The sequence below is a fragment of the Puma concolor genome, chromosome D4 (genome assembly GCF_028749965.1).
Source record: "Puma concolor isolate L17-30 chromosome D4, mPumCon1.1.hap2, whole genome shotgun sequence".
Taxonomy (NCBI): Eukaryota; Metazoa; Chordata; class Mammalia; order Carnivora; family Felidae; genus Puma; species Puma concolor.
In genome coordinates, this window is record NC_141679.1 from 1,106,053 (window position 1) to 1,126,086 (window position 20,034).

At 55.5% G+C, this 20,034-nt stretch overlaps 1 protein-coding gene and 1 long non-coding RNA gene across 3 annotated transcripts; one reads left to right on the forward strand and one right to left on the reverse strand.

Moving 5' to 3' along the window:
• Positions 1–3,090: 3,090 nt before the first annotated feature.
• On the reverse strand, positions 3,091–4,128 carry LOC147574637 (uncharacterized). Its single transcript, XR_015243365.1, has 2 exons — positions 3,872–4,128; positions 3,091–3,754 (listed from the first exon to the last, which is right to left on the reverse strand). It is a non-coding gene; the product is annotated as an uncharacterized LOC147574637 (long non-coding RNA).
• Positions 4,129–4,896: 768 nt separating this feature from the next.
• On the forward strand, positions 4,897–18,299 carry CARD19 (caspase recruitment domain family member 19). Of its 2 annotated transcripts, XM_025931588.2 has the most exons (6): positions 4,897–5,116; positions 14,466–14,608; positions 16,047–16,200; positions 17,260–17,319; positions 17,504–17,575; positions 18,026–18,299. In XM_025931588.2, exons 1-6 carry the CDS (start codon positions 5,110–5,112, stop codon positions 18,139–18,141), a joined length of 552 nt encoding a protein of 183 aa, XP_025787373.1. In that variant the 5' UTR covers positions 4,897–5,109; the 3' UTR covers positions 18,142–18,299. The 2 variants fall into 2 exon arrangements, with proteins under 2 accessions (XP_025787373.1, XP_025787375.1); XM_025931590.2 differs by lacking the exon at positions 17,260–17,319 and having other exon boundaries at positions 4,900–5,116.
• Positions 18,300–20,034: the final 1,735 nt, after the last annotated feature.

Consider the following 20,034-nt stretch of genomic DNA (forward strand, 5'->3'; position numbering starts at 1 on the left):
CTGTGCTCCTTGCGTGCTTTCAAGTCCTGCCGAGGCAAGTATTTTGTCCCCGGGTACTGACCCGGGGCTCCCGGAGCGCAGGACGGGAAGACTGGGGTGAAGCGGCCCAAGGAGGGCGGCCCCGTTCTGCATTCCTAACAGCTGAGGGTGACAGATGGGGTCCGGCTGGGGCAGGTGCACGAGTGTCAGAGTCCTTGCCCAGGAGACCCGGGGGCGGGAGGCCTCAGCTGTGTGGCATGCTGGGCTCTGAACCCGTGTGCGCCACAGCCAGGGGTCTCTGGTGGATTGGGAGCGTCCCAGACGGTTCAGGGCAGAGAGGCATCACCCAGCTGCAGAGAACAGGGAAGCAGCCAGCCCCAAGCCCCCCAAAACCACCTTGTACTGGGAAGAGAGGAGTGAACACCTTTCTGCTTCTGGAAACCCCAAGCTCACTCCCACGGAGGGGCCTCGGCACCTGCCACCACCCCCATCCCCACTCATGCCTGCAATGCTGCCAGGCCAGCTTCTCCACCCAGGTCATCATGGTGTTCAGGAAGTGTCCTGCTGCTGCGAGGAACAAGCCCTGTGCCAGCCCCAGGCCCTGGGGTGGAGGCACACCTCAGAGATTTATCTCCCAGTCCTGGGGGCTGGGAGCCCGAGACCCACGTGCCAGCCCATGTGGTTCTGGTGTGGACCCTCGTGCTCGCACACAGCCACCTTCTGTGTCCTCACGCGTGCTGGGTGACCAGGGCAGTGGGCTCTCTGGTGTCTGGTTACAAGGACACTAATCGTAGGGATCAGGGCCCCACCCTTAGGACCCAGTTTACACTCAGTACTTCCTCAGAGGTCCATCTCTAGAGACAACCATGGGGCAGGGCCTTGATCCACGGATTTGGGGGACACGAGCATTCAGTCCGGAGCAGCCCCCTAGCCTCAGGGTTTATTTCTTGCTCGCGCTGTGCGGTCACAGGCCCCCAGCTGGGGGAGCAGCCCCATCCCAAGGGGGCGGTCCATGACCTCTGGGAAGAGGAAGGGATGTGAAGGGTCCCTCAAGGCAGGGCTCTGGCCTGGGGGGCACGCACCTCACTCATGCGCACCACGCATTGACCAGACTGACGTCACGGGCCAGGAGGGTGACTCTCCTGGTGTGCCCTCCTCCTCTCCACCGCATGTGCTTCGAGTCCTGCCCCAGCCCTTCCAACACGCGAGACCCGCGGTGTTGAGGTGCTAGGATAGCTACGCCATCAGAGAACACCAGTCAGCCCTCAATACTGGGGCGCTGCCGTTCCTGTCCCCAGAAGAGGCTGAGCAGCATCAGGCAGCACCCCATCCCAGGTAGAACGTCCCCCGCTCGGGGGACAATGGCTGGGGGAAAACTGCCTTGTGAGTCCATTTCTCAGCAACTTGGTTATCTGTGTGTACCATTTATCCACTGCTGGACAGCCAGCCACCGGGAAACTCTGGCTTAACACCACAGCCGCCAGGTTACCATTTCGTCTCCTGGTTCTGTGGGTTTGCTGGGCACATCTGCCCCACGGCCCTTGTCAGCAGAGGCCGGGCTGGAATCTTCCAGGGGTATCTCCACTCATACGTCTGGCAAGTGGCTGTGACTCAAAAGTAAGCGGCCCAGGAAACAACGTGCGAGCTGTTAGCTTCCTCAGGCCTGAACATTCAGGGATTTAGATGCACCTCAGCTTCTGGACTCAGCAAAGAGGAACTCCTGATTCTACCTGCCCCTTCCACTCCCCCAGGCCCAAACACCGATTCCACTTTCTCTGAGACCCCACATCCAGTCCTGCAGCGAGTCCTTGTGACTCAACCTCAGAACCCATGTGGAACCCACTCGGTGTATCCAGCCTCTGGCTCCTGTCGCCCCGATTGTTGGAGTAGCTTCCTGGTCTCCTAGGCTCCTTGCCTCCCTTCAGGTACCACCCTGCACACACGTGTGAATTTCCACACAGAAAGAACCCTACCACAGGGTTGCTTTGGGGTTTTGAATTTCTAATTGTGGTAAAATATGCATAATATAAAAATTTACCATCTTAACCACTGTTAAGCATACAGTGCAGGGGCATTAAGTACATTCACACTCTTGTACAACCATCACCAACATGTTTCCAGAACTTTCCCATCTTCCCAGACTGAACCTCTGTACCCCTTAAACACTCCCCTGTCTCCTCTCTCCCCAGCACCTGGCACCCACCATCCCATACCGTCTGTCTATGGACTTGGCTGCCGTAGGGATCTCATGTAAGTGGAATCCTCCAGTATTTGACCTTTTGTGTCAGCTTATCTCACTTGGTCCTTAATGTTCTGTGCAACCAATTTCCAACGTGTGGAGGGGGCTTCCCCGCACACCAACAAGCAGTTCTCAGAAACCAGCAGAGTGGCCTACAGTTCAACTCACTGCTGACCCTGTGGCCAGGAGAATTCGATCCCACAAGCAGCGGGCTGTCCTAGAGTGTCCCCCACCTGCCATGCTGCAGACGCCGGCCGTAAATCCAGGTTCTCACCTGTGCATCTGACCAACTGGTTGTAAATCAGAGGTTCCCACCATCCCTTCCTTAGATTGGACTAATTTGCTAGAGTCGTTCACAGAACTCAGAAAGATGCACAGGGCAGCATGTGGAGAGAGGACACGGAGAGCCCAGGCACTCTCCAGGCAGACCACTCTCCCACACCAACGCGGAGGCTCTCTGAACCCTGTCCCTTAAGGCACGATTGATCTATTCATTGGCCCTTGGGGATTGACTCAAGCTCCAGACCCCCTCCTCTCTCCTGACCCGAGGGGTGGATTGAAAGTTCTAACCCTCCAATTACATGGAGGGTTCTCTGGGCCACCAGCCCCATTCTTAGGTGACCTGGGGACATTCCAAAAGTCGCCACATTAACATAACAAAAGGCACCTTTTTCTCTCCTTTAGGAAATCCCTAGGGTTTTAAGAGTTCTGCCAGGAGGAAGACCAAATATGTATTTCTTACTGTAAATCACAATATCACATTCAACATCATGTCCTCAAGGCTCATCCATGTTGCAGTAGGTGTCAGAATTTCCTTCCTTTTTTTTTTTTTTAATTTTTTTTTTAACGTTTATTTATTTTTGAGACAGAGAGAGACAGAGCATGAACAGGGGAGGGGCAGAGAGAGAGGGAGACACAGAATCTGAAACAGGCTCCAGACTCTGAGCTGTCAGCACACAGCCCGACGTGGGGCTCGAACTCACGGACCATGAGATCATGCCCTGAGCCGAAGTCGGACGCTTAACCGACCGAGCCACCCAGGCGCCCCTTTCCTTCCTTTTTAAGCCTGAACCCACTGTCTGGACACAGCATATATACTAACCCGTTCCTCCGCTCACGCACACTGGCTGGCTTCTGCCTCTTGGCTACCGTGAATAATGCTGCTCTGAACAGGAGTGTGCACACGTCTCTTGGAGACCCTACTGTTAATTCTTTCGTGTGTACAGAGGCTGTTTTCAAACATATCAGTCAGAGATCACCACGCCCTCGTCTCAGCGCATAACCTCAAATACTGGGCCCTGGCTGCCTGGCCTGCGAGACTCTGCATGACGCCCCGGTCACCTCCCGACCTCACTGCTATTGCAGGTTCCAGTCCAGCCGCCCAGACTGTCTCTCAAGCCTAGAAAGGTGGTCTGTGCTTGGGCTCCTGCATGATACTGTTCCCCAGCCATCGTGTGGAGTTCTGCCTCCCTCTGGCCGGGCGTCTGCTTGGATGTCTGGTGCATTCCGTGTATAACTGCCAGGTAACCAGTTACCCTGAAACACAGTGGTTCAAAAACAATCGTCATTATCACCTGTTACTACAGCTCTGTTTCACGTGAGGTTTGGCAGGGTGGCTCTGGCTCTCTGTTGAGGTTGGGGCTGTGGTCTCACCTGACGGCTGGACAGGCGGGGATCCATCCCTCGTCACTGTCCAGGTACTGCCCCCTTTTGGCTGATCCCTCCTGGCTACTGGACGCCCACCGGCCTTTATCCCAGGCTTGTCCTTGTTCCTCCTACAGACTGACCTGCGTGACCTTAGGTAAGTCACTTCCTCTCTCAGAGCCTCAGTTTTCTCATTCGGGCGTGGGGCGCTGTGGCGCGGGACAGGGCAGCCTACTGCGCCCAGCGTGGCTGAGCCACCTACTCCCGGGCGGGGCCACCTCGGGGGCGGGGCCTCGAGGGGCGGAGCCTAGATAGGGCGGAGCCAGTAGGCGGGAGTCGGCAGTAGGGGAAGGTGCGTCAGGGCTGGGGGCGGGGCTGGAGTGGGGGGCTCAGAGTCCTGGTCGTCGCCGGAAGGGGCGGGGCCATGGGGGGCGGAGTTTGGAACCCTGGGACAGGACGGCGGGACGGGACTTATTGAGGGGCGGAGCTAAGGGCTTGTGAGGACTCTGTACCCTATGCGGGTTGGAAACTCGAGACTTCAGAAGGCCCCTAGGTGGCGGGGCCGGGCTCAGTGAGGGGCATGGCTCAGGGCTGTAGAAGCGACCTAACAGACGTCAGCAAGGGTGGGGCTCAGTGGAGTCGGAGCTTATAGCCCTCGCGTAGGCGAAGACGCCTGCGGCGCCCGGGATGGAAGGGCCTCAGCGAGGGGTGGGGCCAAGAACTCTTGCCAGAGCCGTAGGTGCCGCCAGAGGGGGAGGTGTTCAAGTGGGGGCGGGGCTTAGGACCTTCGCGGCAAGGCCACGGGTCTAGGGGCGGAGCATAACGTCCGGAGGAGGCGGGGCTCGAGTGGGGAGCGGGGCTTTGGGTCCTCGCGGCGCCGTAGCTGCCGCTGGGGGCGGAGCATAACGGGACGGGGGCGGCTCAGTGGGGGCGGGGCCTATAACTTCTACGGGTGCCGTAAGTGTCTCGGGTGGAGGCGGGGCTCGAGCGGGGGCAGGGCTTGGGACGCTCGCGGCGCTGCCGCTGCCTCTGTGGGCGGAGCATAACGGGAAAGGGCCGGCTCAGTGGGGACGACTTGGGACTGTGGCGGCGACACCGCCGAGACCGGGGCGAGGCCTGCCGGGAGGCGGGCCTGCCGGGAAGGGGCGGAGCGAGTGGGACCGGGCGGGCGGCGGACAGACGACCTGACGGGTGGACGGCGGCAAGTGGACGGGCCGGGCCCGGCCGGGCGCGTGCCGTGCGTCGCCATGACAGGTGAGAGCGGGCCGGGCGGGTGTCCAGCCTGCCAGCCCCGGACCGGCGCGCGGCCGCGGTGACCCCCCGGTGCTGCCCCGGCGGCAGCTCCTCGCGGCAGCGGCCAGTGACCTTGGTCCGTGACCGCCTCTCTGTGGGCGGGACGACGACCGGCCGGGGGCGGTGGTCGGAGCCTGGAGGGGCCGTGGGCGAGGGGCTGGGGTGATGCTGCGGCCTGACAGGGGGAGGCGAGGGTGAAAAGGGCACCAGCAGTCTTCGCGGGGGTCATCCTGGCCACCTGACACCCGTGTATAGTACCGGTGGGACTCTTGTTTGGGGTCAGGCCCAGGAGAACTGGGGACACAGACTCAGCCAGCACCCCTGGGCTTTGTGCTGCGTGCAGGGCGGCCCTGCCCCCTCCAGATTCTCCCAGAGTGGGGTCTGAAGTGCAGCCAAACCCCCAGAGCCTGTATGGACTGCAGAACCCACCTCCCTCCTGGTCCCAGCTGAGCGGGGTCACCTTGTTGTGTGGAACTTCCACTGATGGAGAGACCTGGTGATGGAGATGGGTTGGCCAGGGATCTCATGACAGCATGGTCAGGGAATGTTCTTGCTCCCCAGGGCCCCACTTTTCCAACCTCCGGGGTGGCAGAGGGCTCAGGGAGGCTCCCAAGGGTCCTGTTCTCTTCCCGGTGCTCACTGGAGTCCCACAAATAGGATTTCATGGGCTGGTACCTGGTGTCTTCTGGGACACCAGTGTCCCAGCGTAGGTCAGAAGAGACCCCAGCTGCACCCTCTTCGCCTGTCATCTCCCAGAACCCTTCTCATTTGTGGCTGCTTTTTCTGAGAGCCTGCTGTGCCCTTGGCCCTGTGTCAGGTGTAGAAGGACATGTAGGATATTGTCTCTATGTGGATGAGGAAATAAAGGCTCAGGTTGGACAGGTGCCAAGCACCAGGCTACCTGGGTGGTCAGGGGCAGAACTAGACCTGTGCCCTGCCCAGGCCCCTCAAGGTCCTGTGGGAGCCTCTCCACAGCCCCTTTCTCGCAGCCAAGTCTGAGCGCTGAGCCTCTAGAGATCCCTCCTGTCACAGCTCCTCATTTTTGGGGCAGGAAGCTGAGGCCCAGAGAGTGCGGGCAGCTTTGCCAGGCTGCAGGGATGAAACCCTTGGCTTGTTGTTCCTGTGCCATGACTGGGGGGGTCTGCCTTGTGCTGGTTCTGGGGCCTTCATGACAAGTTGCAGGGTGAGCATTTGGACCCGATATGTCTGCACGGGGCCAATGCTGGCCAGGTGTCACTGCAGCTGTTACTGTTCTGTGGACCCAGGTGTGCTGGGGAGTGAGCCCTCTCAGCGCCACACCTGAGGCCAGGTCCAGAGCCCCAAACAGGAGGGGATTCTGAGCGGGTCAGGGACTGCAGTGGGGAGGGAGCCATGAAACTCAGGGAGGCCTCTTGAGGGGAGGATGGTGAGCTGAGTACAGGTTAGCCAGGGGGAAGCCAAGGGACAGGGTTCTCATCCTTTGGCAGGTGTCCCAGGCAGCATGGTGCCACGGCAGGGGCGGGGGGCGGCTGCTGTGCAGGACAGCTCAGGAACCTGGGGTGAAGGCACCTGAGGTAGCTCCCGCAGGGCCTTGAGTGCCACGCAGGGGTAAGGGGTTGGGGGGTCTGGGTTTTGGCACCAGCTGAGCAAGTAGGTGAGGGAGGTGGGGCTTGGCAGAAGTTGCTGGCAGAGTTGGGTGGGTTTGTGCCAGAACATTCGACTCCATCCTGCAAGAGCTTTCTGGGGCTGTTACTTAGGACCCGGGACCAAAGTTTCCTGTGCATTTTCCTTCCTGGGTGTGGCCATCTGAGTGTGGTTTTCCTGCACGGCTTCCAGCCACCACGGAAGGCTTCAGCCCCAGGCTGTGTATGCCCCGTGCCGCCGGGTGACTCATGCTTGCTGCGGTGGAGACTCCACCTAGCTAGGGCTGCAGCCGGAGGACCGCCAGTGTGCTGGCCGTGGTCCACTGACAGAACTCTTTAGTGAGCGCCTGCTGTATGCCTGCCCTGTGCACGAGTGCACACGTTGTAGAGGCAGTGCTGGGCAGAATAGCCTGGGGTCAGGATGCACTAATTGCACAGTTAATTAGTACGTTAATTAGACGAGTGGGAAGTCTTGGATGTCAAGAGGCAGTGGCTTCACACAGCCACAGAGCTTTGGATGCCACAAAGCTGTGCCTGGCTCCATCCTCCATCTTCATTCTCTAGTGGCTGAGGTCTTGGGCAGGTCCCTCATCTGTTCCCATCTGGAAATGGGGGCGATGGTCTTGCTAGAGCCACAGAGCTGATGGGGCGATGAAGATGATCTGCACGCAAAGAGCCTGTAGAGTGCCCGGTCACGGGGCACACGCCATCAGCCGGATCAGAGGGGCTACGAGAGGTGACGCCAGGTGACCGGGAAAGTCCTGCCCATGTGGCCGTGGCAGATCTTTTGGTGTCCCTGGGGGTGACTTCCTCACCATGGTGGAGCTGCTGGTGAGTGCGTCTGCCAGGTAGACTTTCAGGACCTGGGAGGATCCAGAAGTTAGAAATTCATATTTTTGAGGGAAAAGACCAGCCAGGAGGAGGTGGCAGCGGGAGAGAGAGGTGAGGAGGACAGATGGTGTGTTGAGTAGGCCCCATGGCGGAAATCTAGGAGGGGCCCTTCTTGTTCCCACATGATGACCCCATTTGAAAAAAATCAACTTTATTGAGGTAGTATTTACTCACAACAAATGCATTTATTCTTCTTAAACATTTTTTAAGTTTATTTATTTATTTTGAGAGGGGGGGGGGGAGGGGCAGAGAGAGAGGGAGAGACCATCCTAAGCAGGCTCTGTGCTGTCATCACAGAGCCAGGCATGGGGCTCCATCCCACAAACCGTGAGATCCTGACCTAAGATCAAGAGTCAGTTGCTTAACCGACTGAGCAACCCAGGTGCCCCGAAATGCACCTATTTTTTAAAAATGCTTTAATTTTTATTTTAGAGAAAGAGTGCGCACACATAAGTAGGGGAGGGGCAGAGAGAGAGGGAGACACAGAATCTGAAGCAAGTTCCAGGCTCTGAGCTGTCAGCCCAGAGCCTGACTCAGGGATTGAACCCACAAACAGTGCAATCATGATCTGAGCCGAAGTCAGATGCTCAACTGAGCCACCCAGGTGCCCCAAACATCCGATTCTTGATTTCAGTTCAGGTCATGATCCCAGGGTTGTAGGATCAAGCCCCATGTAGGACTCCACACTGGGCATGGAACTTGGTTAAGATTCTCTCTCTCCCTCTGCCCCTCCCTCCCACATGCATAGGCTTGTGCTTTATCTCAAAAAATAAGCATTAAAAAAAAACGAGTCTGTATGAATTTTAGAATGAAAAACAAGAAACATCATTGGAGTTTGGATAGGAATTGCGTGGACTCCATAGATCACTTTGGGAAGTATTGTCATCTTCACGACATTAAATCTTCTAATCCATATGAACAGAGGGTATATTAATTTGTATCTTTTAAATTTCTTTCAGGGATGTTTTGAAGTTTTCAGTGTACAAGTCTTTTACCTTCTTGGTTGAATTTATTCCTAAGTATTTTATTAGTTTTGATGACATTGTAAGTGGAATTGTTTTCTTATTTTCTTTTTTGGATTGTTGATTATTAGTGTATAGAGATGCAACTAGTTGTTGTGTATTGATTTTGTATCTTGCAGCTTTGCTGAATTTGTTGATTGATTTTAACCTTTTTAGAGTTTTCTAGATAGAAGATCATGCCATCTGCAAAAAGAGATCATTTTACTTATTACTTTTTTTAAAATTTTTTTAAATGTTTTTATTTATTTTTGAAGGAGAAAGAACGAGACAGAGCATGAGTGGGGGAGGAGCAGAGAGAGATGGAGACACAGAATCAGAAGCAGGCTCCAGGCTCTAAGCTGTCAGCACAGAGCCCGATGCGGGGCTTGAACCCACAAACTGTGAGATCATGATCTGAGCCGAAGCCAGACACTCAACCGACTGAGCCACCCAGGCGCCCCCCTTTTTTTTTTTTTATTTTTATTTTTTACTTATTCCTTTTCATTTGAATAACTTTTTTTTTTTTTTTTTTTGTCTAATTGCTCTGGCTAGAACTTCCAGTAATGCATTGAAAAGAAGTAGTGAGGGTGGACCTCTTGCTTGGTTTCTGATCTTAGGGGAAAAGCTGTCAGACTTTTACCATTAAGCATGATATTTGCTGAGTGTTTTTCATATGTGACTTTCATCTTGTTGAGGAAATTTTCTTCTAAATTTATTGAATGCTTTTTTCCTTTAATCAAGAAGGAATATTGCATTTGTCAAACGCCTTTCTGCATCATTTGAGATGACCGTGATCGTGTGTGTGTGTTTCTTCATTCTATTAACATAATGTGTTACATTGATGGATTATCTTATGTTGAACCACCCTTGCATTCTGGTGTATAATCCTTTTAATATGCTGCTGAATTCAGTTTACTAGTGTTTTGTTGAAGATTTTGGCATCTGTGTTTATAAGTGATATTGGTCTGTAGTTATCTGTGACTGGTTTTGGTAACAGGGTAATGCTGGCCTCGTGGAATGAGTTAGGAAGTGTTCCCTCCTCTGTGTTTTTTGGAAGAATTGTAGAAGTTTTGGTATTTAAATTTTGGGTAGAATTCACCAGTGGAGCCATCTGGTCCTGAGCTTTTATTTGTTAGGACAGTTTTGATTACTAATTGAATCTCCTTACTAGTTAGAGGTCCATTGAGATTTTCTCTGTGTTCATGTTTTGGTTATGGTAGATTGTGTGTTTTTAGGGATTTGTCCACTTCATATAGTTTGTCCAATTTGTTGGCTTACACATTTTCAAAGTATTCTTTTATAATCCTTTTTATTTTTGTAAAATTGGTAGTTCATTTCCTACTTTTATTTCTGATGTTAGTAATTTGAGTCTTTTTTCTTTGTAAGTCTAGCTAACAGTTTTGTCAATTTGTTGATCTTTCCAAAGAACCAAGTTTTGTTTTGGTTTTGTTTTTTCTATTTCCCATGTCAGTTATCTTTGCTGTAATCTTTATTATTTCCTCCCCTTCTGCTATTTTGAGTCTAGTTTGCTCTGCCCTTCCTACTTCCTTAAGGTGTAACATTAGGTTGTTGATTTGAAATCTTTCTTCTGGTGTAAAGTGTGCATTTACAGCCTAAATGTCATCTTCCAAACGGTTTTCATGGCATCCCTTACATGTTGGTGTGTTGTATTTTTATTTTCAGTTGTCTCAAGGTACTTGCTAATTTCCCTTGTGATTTCTTCTTTGATCCATTGTTTCATTTTCACATAAAAGTGAATTTTCTAGTTTTCCTTCTGTTACTGATTTTTGGCTTTATTCCATGTGATCAGAAAGACCCTTGGTATGATTTCAGCCTTTTTAAAGATATTAAGACTTGTTTTGTAGCCACATTTGTTTTATGGTCTGTCCTGGAGGATGTTCTATGTGTGCTTGAGAAGAATGTACAGGTCCACCTTGGAGCTATTGTGAGTTCGGTCCCAGACCACCACAGTAAAGCAAATATTGCAACCAAGTGAGTCCAGTTAAAAAAAAAAAAAAAAAAAAATTAAACAGTGAGCCCAGTATATTTCTTGGTTTCCCAGCACATATAAAAGTTATGTTTACATTATGCTGTACTCTATCAAGTGCACAGTAGCATTCTGTCTTAAAAACAATGTGTATACCTTAATTAAAAATATTTTATTGGTAAAAAATGCTACCAATTATCTGAGCTTTCAGCAACTCATAATCACTGATCACAGATCACCATAACAATTGTAATAATAATGAGAAGGTTTGAAATACGGTTTGAAGAATGAAAAGTTTGAATTGCAAGAATTATCAGAACGTGACACAGAGACCCAAGTGAGTCGATGCTGGTGGAAAAGTGGCTCCAGTGGACTTGCTCAGAGCAGGCTCAGCACAGACCCGCAGTTTGTAAAATCGCGGTATCTGCAAAGTGCGGTAAAGGGAGGCGCACCTGTATTTTCTGCTGCTGTTGGGTGACTGCAGTCCGGGTGTGTTGGCCCTCGTTGGTTATCATGTGGCTCACACCCTCCGTTCCCTTACTGGTCATCTGTGTGGTAGTTCTGGCTATTACTAAGAGCGCGGTACTGGGGCACCTGGGTGGCTCAGGCAGTCAAGCGTCCGACTTCAGCTCAGGTCGTGATCTCACAGCTCGTGAGTTCGAGCCCCGCGTTGGGCTCTGTGCTGATAGCTCAGAGCCTGGAGCCTGCTTTGGATTCTGGGTCTCCCTCTCCCTCTGCCCCTCCCCCACTCACGCTCTGTCTCTCTCTCTCTCTCTCAAGAATAAACATTAAAAAAATAATAAAAGTGTGGCACTGAAATCTCCAACTGATACTATTTTTCATTATTACTAAATCTTTACTATTATCTGGGGGCTCTGATACCTGGCTCACGTGCTTATTAGATCTTCTTGGTGAATTGACTCTATTATTAACGTTGATGTACTTCTTGGTCTTTTGTAACAGTTTTTGATGCAAAGTCAATCTTGGCTTCTATTCGCAGAGCCACCCTGCTCTCTTTGAGTTGCTGTTTGCAGCGACACCTTTTCCCTTCTTTTCACTTTCGGCCCATGTGTGTCTTTGGATCTGAGTCTTTTGGAGACAGCTCACAGTTGAATCATATGTTTTTAATCCTCAGAGGACAAACAACTCTGTTTCTCCTCTGCTCCTACACGCAGCACTCATACCTCTGAGGACTCCTGGCACTTCTGGTCACCAGGTATGCGGTTCCTCACCTCCATCAAGCAGTCCCCTGACACCAGCTGGGGGTGTCACAGTTCACCTCCCGACGCTGTCTCCCTGGGGATGGCCTCAGTTCCCACTTGTGAAGAGCTCAGTCCTGTACACCGTCCCCGCTGTAGACCCCAGTCACAAGGCTTCTCACTGACTGGCTATAAACCGAGGGTCCTGTGACCCTCTTTTTTGGTTCAGTCATTTGCTACAGCTCACAGAATCTGGGAGAACACTTTCCATACCAGTGCTGACTTATCACAGAAGGATACAAGTGAACATCCACACGCACAGGGTGCTTAGAGCAAAGAACTCGGGAAGGGGCCCAGAGCCTCTGTGTCTCTGCCGGGCCAGCCGCCCCAGCGCCTCCATGCGCTCGGCAACCTGGAAGCTCGTCCAACTCCATCCTCTCGGGGTTTTACGCAGGTTTTATTACATAGGCGTCATTGATTCAATGATTGGCCATTGGTGATGGATTCGGCCTCCAGCCCCTCTCCCCTCTAAGCCTCATGTAGTTGGCTGCACTGGCAACCAGTCCCATCTCGTGGTTATTTAGGGGCTTTAGAAGAGTCACCTCGTGCACACGGCCAGATGAGGTTGAAGGGGGCTCGTTAGGAACAAAAGACACCTTCGTCTTCATGGCTCATCTCTTAGGACATTCCAGGGGGTTCAGGAGCCCTGTGCCAATATGTATTTCTTATTAGAAATCACAATATCAAAATTCCATTTTGCCAATCTGCATCTGTTAATCTGTTTACATTTTTTTTTTAATGTTTATTTACTTTTGAGACAGAGAGACAGAGCATGAGCATGGAAGGAGCAGGGAGAGAGGGAGACACAGAATCCGAAGCGGGCTCCAGCCTCTGAGCTGTCAGCCCAGAGCCCGACGTGGGGCTCGAACTCACAAGCCGTGAGATACTGACCTGACCCGAAGTCAGAGGCTTAACCGACTGAGCCACCCAGGTGCCCCTGTTTACATTTATTTTTTTGAGAGCTTTTATTTTATAAGTAATCTCTACACCCAATGTGGGGCTCGAACTCATGATCCCGCGATCAAGAGTTGCATGCTCCGCTGACTGAGCCAGATAGGCACTCCTTAATCTGTTTACATTTAAAGTAATAACTTCAGGGGCGCCTGGGTGGCGCAGTCGGTTAAGCGTCCGACTTCAGCCAGGTCACGATCTCGCGGTCTGTGAGTTCGAGCCCCGCATCGGGCTCTGGGCTGATGGCTCAGAGCCTGGAGCCTGTTTCTGATTCTGTGTCTCCCTCTCTCTCTGCCCCTCCCCCGTTCATGCTCTGTCTCTCTCTGTCCCAAAAATAAATAAACGTTGAAAAAAAAAATTTAAAAAAAATAAATAAATAAAAAATAAAGTAATAACTTCAATCACTGGGGTGCCTGGGTGGCCCCATTGGTAAGCCTCGACTTCAGCTCAGGTCATCATCCCACGGTGATTTCAGGCCCTGTGTCCACCTTTGTGCTGACAGCTCAGAGCCTGGAACCTGCTTCGGATTCTGTGTCTGTCTCTTTGTCTCTGCCCCTCCCCCTGCTCATTCTCTCTCTCTCACTCTCAGAAGTAAATATTAAAAAAAATAATAATAAACTAATTACTGCGATTACTGATAATGAATTGCTTGTTTCTGCATTTTTGCTGTTTGTTTTCTGTAGGTCTTGTAGCTTTTTGTCCTTTATCCATTACTACCTTCTTTCATGTTTGGTTGATTTTCTGTAATAACATTTTTTATTTCCTTTTGTGGATATTCCATGGATATTTTCTTTGTGGCTACCATGAGAGTTCCACATAACATCCTAAAGTTGTAACCATCTAATGTGAATTGATATCAACTTAATTCCAGTCACACACAAAAACGCTCCTCCTTTGCAGCTCTGCCCTCACCCAGCCGCCGTGTCCACCAGCAAGTGGGACAGGCTGGCACCAGTGGAGGTGGGGGGGATGCACCTGGTCACGTAGTGGATGCTCTGGGATTCAGCACCCTTCCTTGGGGATCCTGTGCCTCCCACCAACCACTGACCCGCCCCTGGGCTTTAAAGGCCTGTCATTCTAAAGAACATTCTTAATGGGAAAAAGGCATGGCAGTGATGCCAGGACCCTGGCTGGGCACACCGATCTGCTTTGTGGCAGTCTCACAAGGCCGGGCAAGCTCACGTGTCCCGTGGCCATGCCAGCACGGGCCACCCAGCCCTGCGCCCCTGTCCCTGTGGGAACAGCAGCCGTGGGAGCTGCAGGATCGGGCCTTCTCCAGGCTGCTGTGTCCCTGCAGCAGGCCCTGGGGGGGGGACCCAGGGACAGCGGACTCGGCCTGAGTTTATCTCCTGCTGTAAGCTCTCAGGCGTAGAAGAGAAGAGCTGGAGTCTGTGGTCCCACACACTAGTGCGCCCCATCTCTGGCAGGGGGGCGGCAGGACACGGGGGTTCTGGGCTGTGCATAGCCTGCGCGGGTGGGACGGCTTACAGCTGATGTGCCGCCCGGGGGCCTGCGGGCCACGCCGAGGGTGGCATGTGGGCCCCGTTGCCGCTCCTCGGCCGTGCGGGCTCATGCCCTCCGTGCTCTCTGCTGTTTCAGAGCAGACCTACTGTGACCGCCTGGTCCAGGACACGCCTTTCCTGATGGGCCACGGACGCCTCAGTGAGCAGCAGGTGGACAGGATCATCCTCCAGCTGAACCGCTACTACCCCCAGATCCTCAGCAACAATGATGCAGAGAAGGTGCTGGGGTGGGGGGAGGCGGGGGGGGGGGCGGCACATCTCTCCCTCCCTGTCCCTCCCTCCCTGGGCTGGGAGAAAGCGGGTGGGGGGTGGGGGGGTGGAGAAGGACAGTGGAGGTGAAAGCCTGACTCCTGGCAGTGACGTTGGGCCCGGAACACCGGCTCCTTGAGCCTCAGTCTCTCCCTGTGTCCTCGGGGCCTGCCAGCCCTCCAGAGCCGCTGGAAGCATCACAGGAGACAGGACAGTGCGCCACTGCATGTGACAAGCCTGGGAGGGGAGAGGGGGCGGGGGCGCTGGCCGGGCTCACCCCAATGCCGCAGGGCTCCGCACCCCGCCTCTTCCAAAGGTTCAAAAGTGGACACCGAGGGAGGTGGGTGCGCCTCGCCTGAGCCGCCCTTTCCCTGACTCCCCCTCAGGGCCAGGGCTTTGGGGTGTGGGGCCCCCTCCAGCCGAGTGGCTGAGTGAGCCCCACTCTCGGGGCTGCAGAGCTGCCTACAGGGCTTGGGGCCTGTCCTGGGCACAGTGAGGCTGACCCCCAACACAGCTGGAAGGCTCATGGGCCCTGCCACTGGCTCAGATGCTCAGGTTGTGAAAGTCTACAGCAAAGGAAAAGTACGGGTGGAATTCATACCTTATTATTGTAATTAAAAGTCTAATACGCGTTTATTATATAAATATTTGAGAAGTCACAGACGTTTATACAAGAAGAAGGAGAGTCCTGCATGCGCATTGCCACGCTATTCTGCTCCTTGGTTTCTCTGGCTCCCACCCTCCACTTGCAGTTTCTGTTACACTCTGGTTCTGAGTGGAACGGTATGCTGCCACCAGGTGGCAGCACCAGGCCACAGCCTCCAGGTCCTGCATCAATGCCACCTGCCGGCTCACTGACCTTTAGAACCATACATTTCTCCATGAACTCATCAGAAGATTCTGGGCTATTTTGTTTTGTTTTCCTGCTTAGCCCTCCGTTTTTAAATTCCTTGAGTCACATTCCTGTTGACTATAAACTACTAGAAGTTATTACTTATGACATCACCTCCTTGATTCCTTGTAGCCTTTTTACAAGTGAAGAAACAGAGTCCCAAGGTGTAAAATGACCTGCCAAAGTCACATGGCAAACCATCAGCTTTTAACAGTTGGAACAATGTCACCACTGTCTTTCTTGATGACCTGTCCTGGCCTCCACAGGGGGGGTACTCCACAGGGAGGACCAGTGGCTGTGCTGTGACCACAGCACCGGCTTGGGCGCCACGTGGGTGGGCCGTGGCCCTGGTGGCACTTGATGCCTCCTCTGGGTGCTCTGTGCTGCCGCCCTCGCCGCACCCCGGGCAGGGGCCCCTCTGATGCAGAAGCTGGAGCCCAGGGCAGAGCCAGAGCCCCCAGCCTCCTGGCCTTGCCCCTCCAGCCTGACCTTTCCACGCACCCGTTCCACCCCCAGTTCCGGAATCCCAAGGCGTCCCTGCGAGTGCGGCTCTGTGACCTGCTGGGCCACCTACAGCGGAGCGGCGAGCGGGACTGCCAGGAGTTCTACCGGGCCCTGTACATCCACGCGCAGCCCCTGCACAGCCGCCTGCCCAGCCGGCTGGCCCTGCGTAAGTGTGCCCCCCGCGCCCCCAGACAGGAGCAAGCGGTCGGATGTGGACACTGCCGCATCTTGCGTGCCTGCTGTTACACAGGAGGAGGCGTCTGGCGGGTGTGGCTCCGCCCTCCCTCCAGCCTGGTGCCCTGGGGCCCGTCCCCTGCGGGCTGGGGGCCCGCTCACGGCTGTGCCGGCCTTGAGTATCTGTGCCCCCGTGGCAGAAACTGTGGTCGTGCCCACAACTGAGGGTGCCCTGGCCAGGGGCGGGGGGATCCCCGTAATGTGGGCGTTTCTGTAGAACAATGTCAGGCACGGTGGCTGGTCTGAGGCATGCGCGCTTTGGTTTCAAGGGTTTTGCCCGAGAGCTCAAGAGGCACGTGAGTCCCAGGGGACCCTCTGAGCTGCACGTGGGGATGGAGGAGACATAGGCGGGGATGGCAGTCCAGGCCTGAGACCTCTGTGCCCTGGTCCCCTGGAGGAGGGGCCTGTGTCCCTCGATCTTGTGATGGGAAGCCGGAGGCCTGAGGGACAGGGTGGCTCACCCTGACTGCTCAGCTGGGACCCCGGGGCAGGTGTCCCTGACCTGAGGATGAGCTCTGGTCCAGGACCCGTGTGTCACACCAGCCACTGGGGGGCCCCACGGTCTGGCTGGGCATCAAGCACCTTCCTGGCTCCTGGGCCACCAGCAGGTGGCCAGTTGGGGAGGTCTGGGAGAGAGTGTGCCCTGCTCTCGTGTGGACAGCACCAGACTTGGGATGCTACGCTCGGTGCCTGCCTCCGCACGGAGCGATGCCCCCTACCCATGGCCCGCGGGGTCTCAGGATGTGGACAGAAGGAGATCCAAAACTCAGGGTTCTGTGACGCTGATCCCACGGTTCCCTCCCTGGTGCTCATTCTGCCACGCCTGGCCCAGAAGGCTGGGTGGGTGTGTGTACAGCCTGGGCCGGCCCAGCCTAGGGGTTCCGGGGGTGGAGGGAAGGAGCCTGAGCAGCCCCTTGGTTTCCTGCAGGCGGGGCGACCACCCTCCTCTGGCCGGCCCACAACTAACCGAGCCCTGTGATTTTGTTTCCAGAGAACTCAGATTGCACAGAGCTAGACTCCGGCACCGTGGGCCGCGAGCTCAGTGACAGGGGTAACGGCCTCCCACGTCCCCCACCCTGTCCCCCACCCAGGGCTCCGTCTCTGCCTCAGGGTCTTCTCCTTTCCGAGTCAGGCTCGGTCCTGCCTTCCCATTGACTGGGCCCCAGGGTGCTCGCTGGGGCGCCCGCCGTCCGGGCTCAGGCGGCCATGTGCCCACATGCCCCCTTTCTCCCCAGGACCCGTGGCCTTCCTGGCCTGCCTCGGCCTGGCCGCGGGGCTGGCGCTCCTCGTCTACTGCTGCCCTCCAGGTGGGTGCCGCCTGCCGGGCCCAAGCACCGAGCCACCTGGCCTCCCTGTGCCTCAATTTCCTAGCCTGTGTGGTGGGACGGCAGCGGGGCCCAGTTTGCAGGCACAGGAAGAAGAGGGAGTATGGGGGCTCCACCACCCCCAGGGGTCGGAGGGTGACAGCCCCTGGCGGGAGGCAGGGTGCAGCCGGGGCTCTGGGGGCCCCTGTCCTGTGTGGGGCCCGGAGTAGGGTGCCCACCTCTGGCCCCCATGTCACAGCCCTGGCAAATGGACGGGGGCCCGCAGCCCAGCATGGCAGCTGCCGTCCCTGCCTGGCCACACCGGGCCTGTCACAGTCGTGGACGGGGAGCCAGTGCCGCACAGGCCCACTTGGCAGGGACGCCCCACGCCGCTTGGCTGTGGGGCTGCACAGGCACGTCGGTGGCAGTGTCTGAGACCACCTTGTCTTCCAGACCCCAAGGTGCTGCCGGGGACCCGGCGTGTCCTGGGCTTCTCCCCCATCATCGTCGACAGGCACGTCAGCCGCTTCCTGCTGGCCTTCCTCACAGATGACCTGGGAGGGCTCTGATGACCCTGCCCCCACCAAAGAACCCCGCCTGCCTGCCGAGGGGGCCCCACTTTTCTAAATGTTTATTTTTCACTATTTATACTTTTTTAAGAAAGTTACCTTCGCCTGACAAAGGTGCTCAACATTAAATGTTGGAGTCTTGTCGCTTCCCTTGGGAATGTTTTCTGGATGATTCTGACCTGAGACCCTGTGGTGTCTTGGCTGGCGGGGCTGACTCTGAGGGCTCTCAGTGTCCCACACTCAGCCCCCACTGCCCCTCAGCACCCACCCCCAACGTCCCCCCACCTCACCGTCTCCCCAGAAGGTCCCTCCTCTCTTTCCCCTGCTCCCTCCCACCGTGCCTCTCCAGCGCCCACACCCCTCGCTTGGAGCCCCTCTGTAGTCGTCTGCCTGGCACACGGTCAGCCCCCACACCCATCCCCCCATCCCTGCCCATCACCTCGCCCTTCCCAGCCACCAGCCCAGGTGGGAGGGCTGGGTGGGGGCACTGCCCCGCCATCTGCCAGCCCCTGCCTGGGGCCACGGGGGGGGGGGGGGGGGCACCAGCTGCACATACCAAGATGCCCCAAGAAGCCCCATGCCCATATGTGTTCACTCCACCCTGCGACCCCAGCAGGTGGGGGCTGCATCCCTGCTTTCCTGAAGAGGATACTGAGGTTACTCAGCCAGGAAAAGGGGGACCTGGCACGTGAGGGGGTCTGAGATTCACCACTGCCTTCATTCTCTTCTGTGATGTGTCCTAAAGGGACCCTTCACAGCCCCTTGTCCCCATCGAGTCACCAGAGCCAACACCCGGGTCCGGGGCCCTGCCTGACCTCACCCGCCTCTGTCCTGGGAGTGGAGTCCCTCCCTATCAGGAGGTGAGACCTGGGCTTAATGGGTCTGGGGTGGGTCCATTGGGCCTAGAAATGAGCCCAAGGTCTTGTCCCAGATTCCAGGCAGAAACTCAGAACAAAACAGTCCACAAAACCTTCTAGAACTTTTAGAGTTGAGAAATGTCATTGTGCCATCCAGGGTCCTGGCCTCTGGCTCCTCCCCACTGCCCCCACCAGCCTGGGGTTTGCACCACCCCCCTCATCCTCATCTTGGGGACACTGGCCTATCCCCTCAACTGGGGTGTCTACACCCGTCTCACCTGCCAGCCTCAGGCTCAGGATCCCAATGTGGAAACTTCCCCTTGGACATGGGAGGGTAAGTGTGCAAGTCCAAGAGGGCCTGGTGCCCTAGCCTTGGCATTCAGTGTCACAACGCTGAGGGCCCCGTAAGCCGACTGAGTCGCCTGCGGACTTGCAATCAGGACCTCATGGCACCGCGTCGCCTCTGGGCGCCGTCATTTTCAGTCCAAAGCCGAGGACCACACAGCCGCCGAGATGGGGGTTCCGCCCGGCCTCGCCACACATGCATGTGCACCAGGCACAGGTGGCCCCCAGGGGTCCCGCTCCCAGTTGCCTCCTCCATCAGCTCCTCCCCCACAGCCCCTTTTTGGGGAAACAGAAGCGTATTTGTCAACCCAAGAATCACCATGAGTTTGCATTTTCCATGGGAGGTTTCTGGAGATGCCAGGGCAGGCCACCTCCAGGGACGACAGCTGCTCCCAGGTCTCAAGGTGGCAGGGCACGTGTAGGGAAACGGGTGGGGACAGAGGGGCCCGGCTCCGGGACGTGGTGTCCCACACACGCAGCCAGCTCCTGGGCTGATTCCCTCATTCCGGCGCCCCGGCTGGATGCCGTGGGACAGCATGGCCTGCACTCACTCTCCACCTCTATGCTGCAGGCCCCGGGGTGTCTCCAAACTGAGCCTCGGTTTGCCCATCTGTACAGTGGAGACACTCCTGTGAGCACTCCTCGAGCAGGCCCTGGACGGCACTGCTCAGTCTCGTGCTCTTCGTCAGAA

Bases quoted from the DNA above. Each gene is read 5' to 3' on its own strand.
- CARD19 (XM_025931588.2), top strand. The intron at 17,320-17,503 runs GTAACGGCCTCC...CTTTCTCCCCAG, and splicing joins CCGCGAGCTCAGTGACAGGG to GACCCGTGGCCTTCCTGGCC. The intron at 17,576-18,025 runs GTGGGTGCCGCC...CTTGTCTTCCAG, and splicing joins CGTCTACTGCTGCCCTCCAG to ACCCCAAGGTGCTGCCGGGG.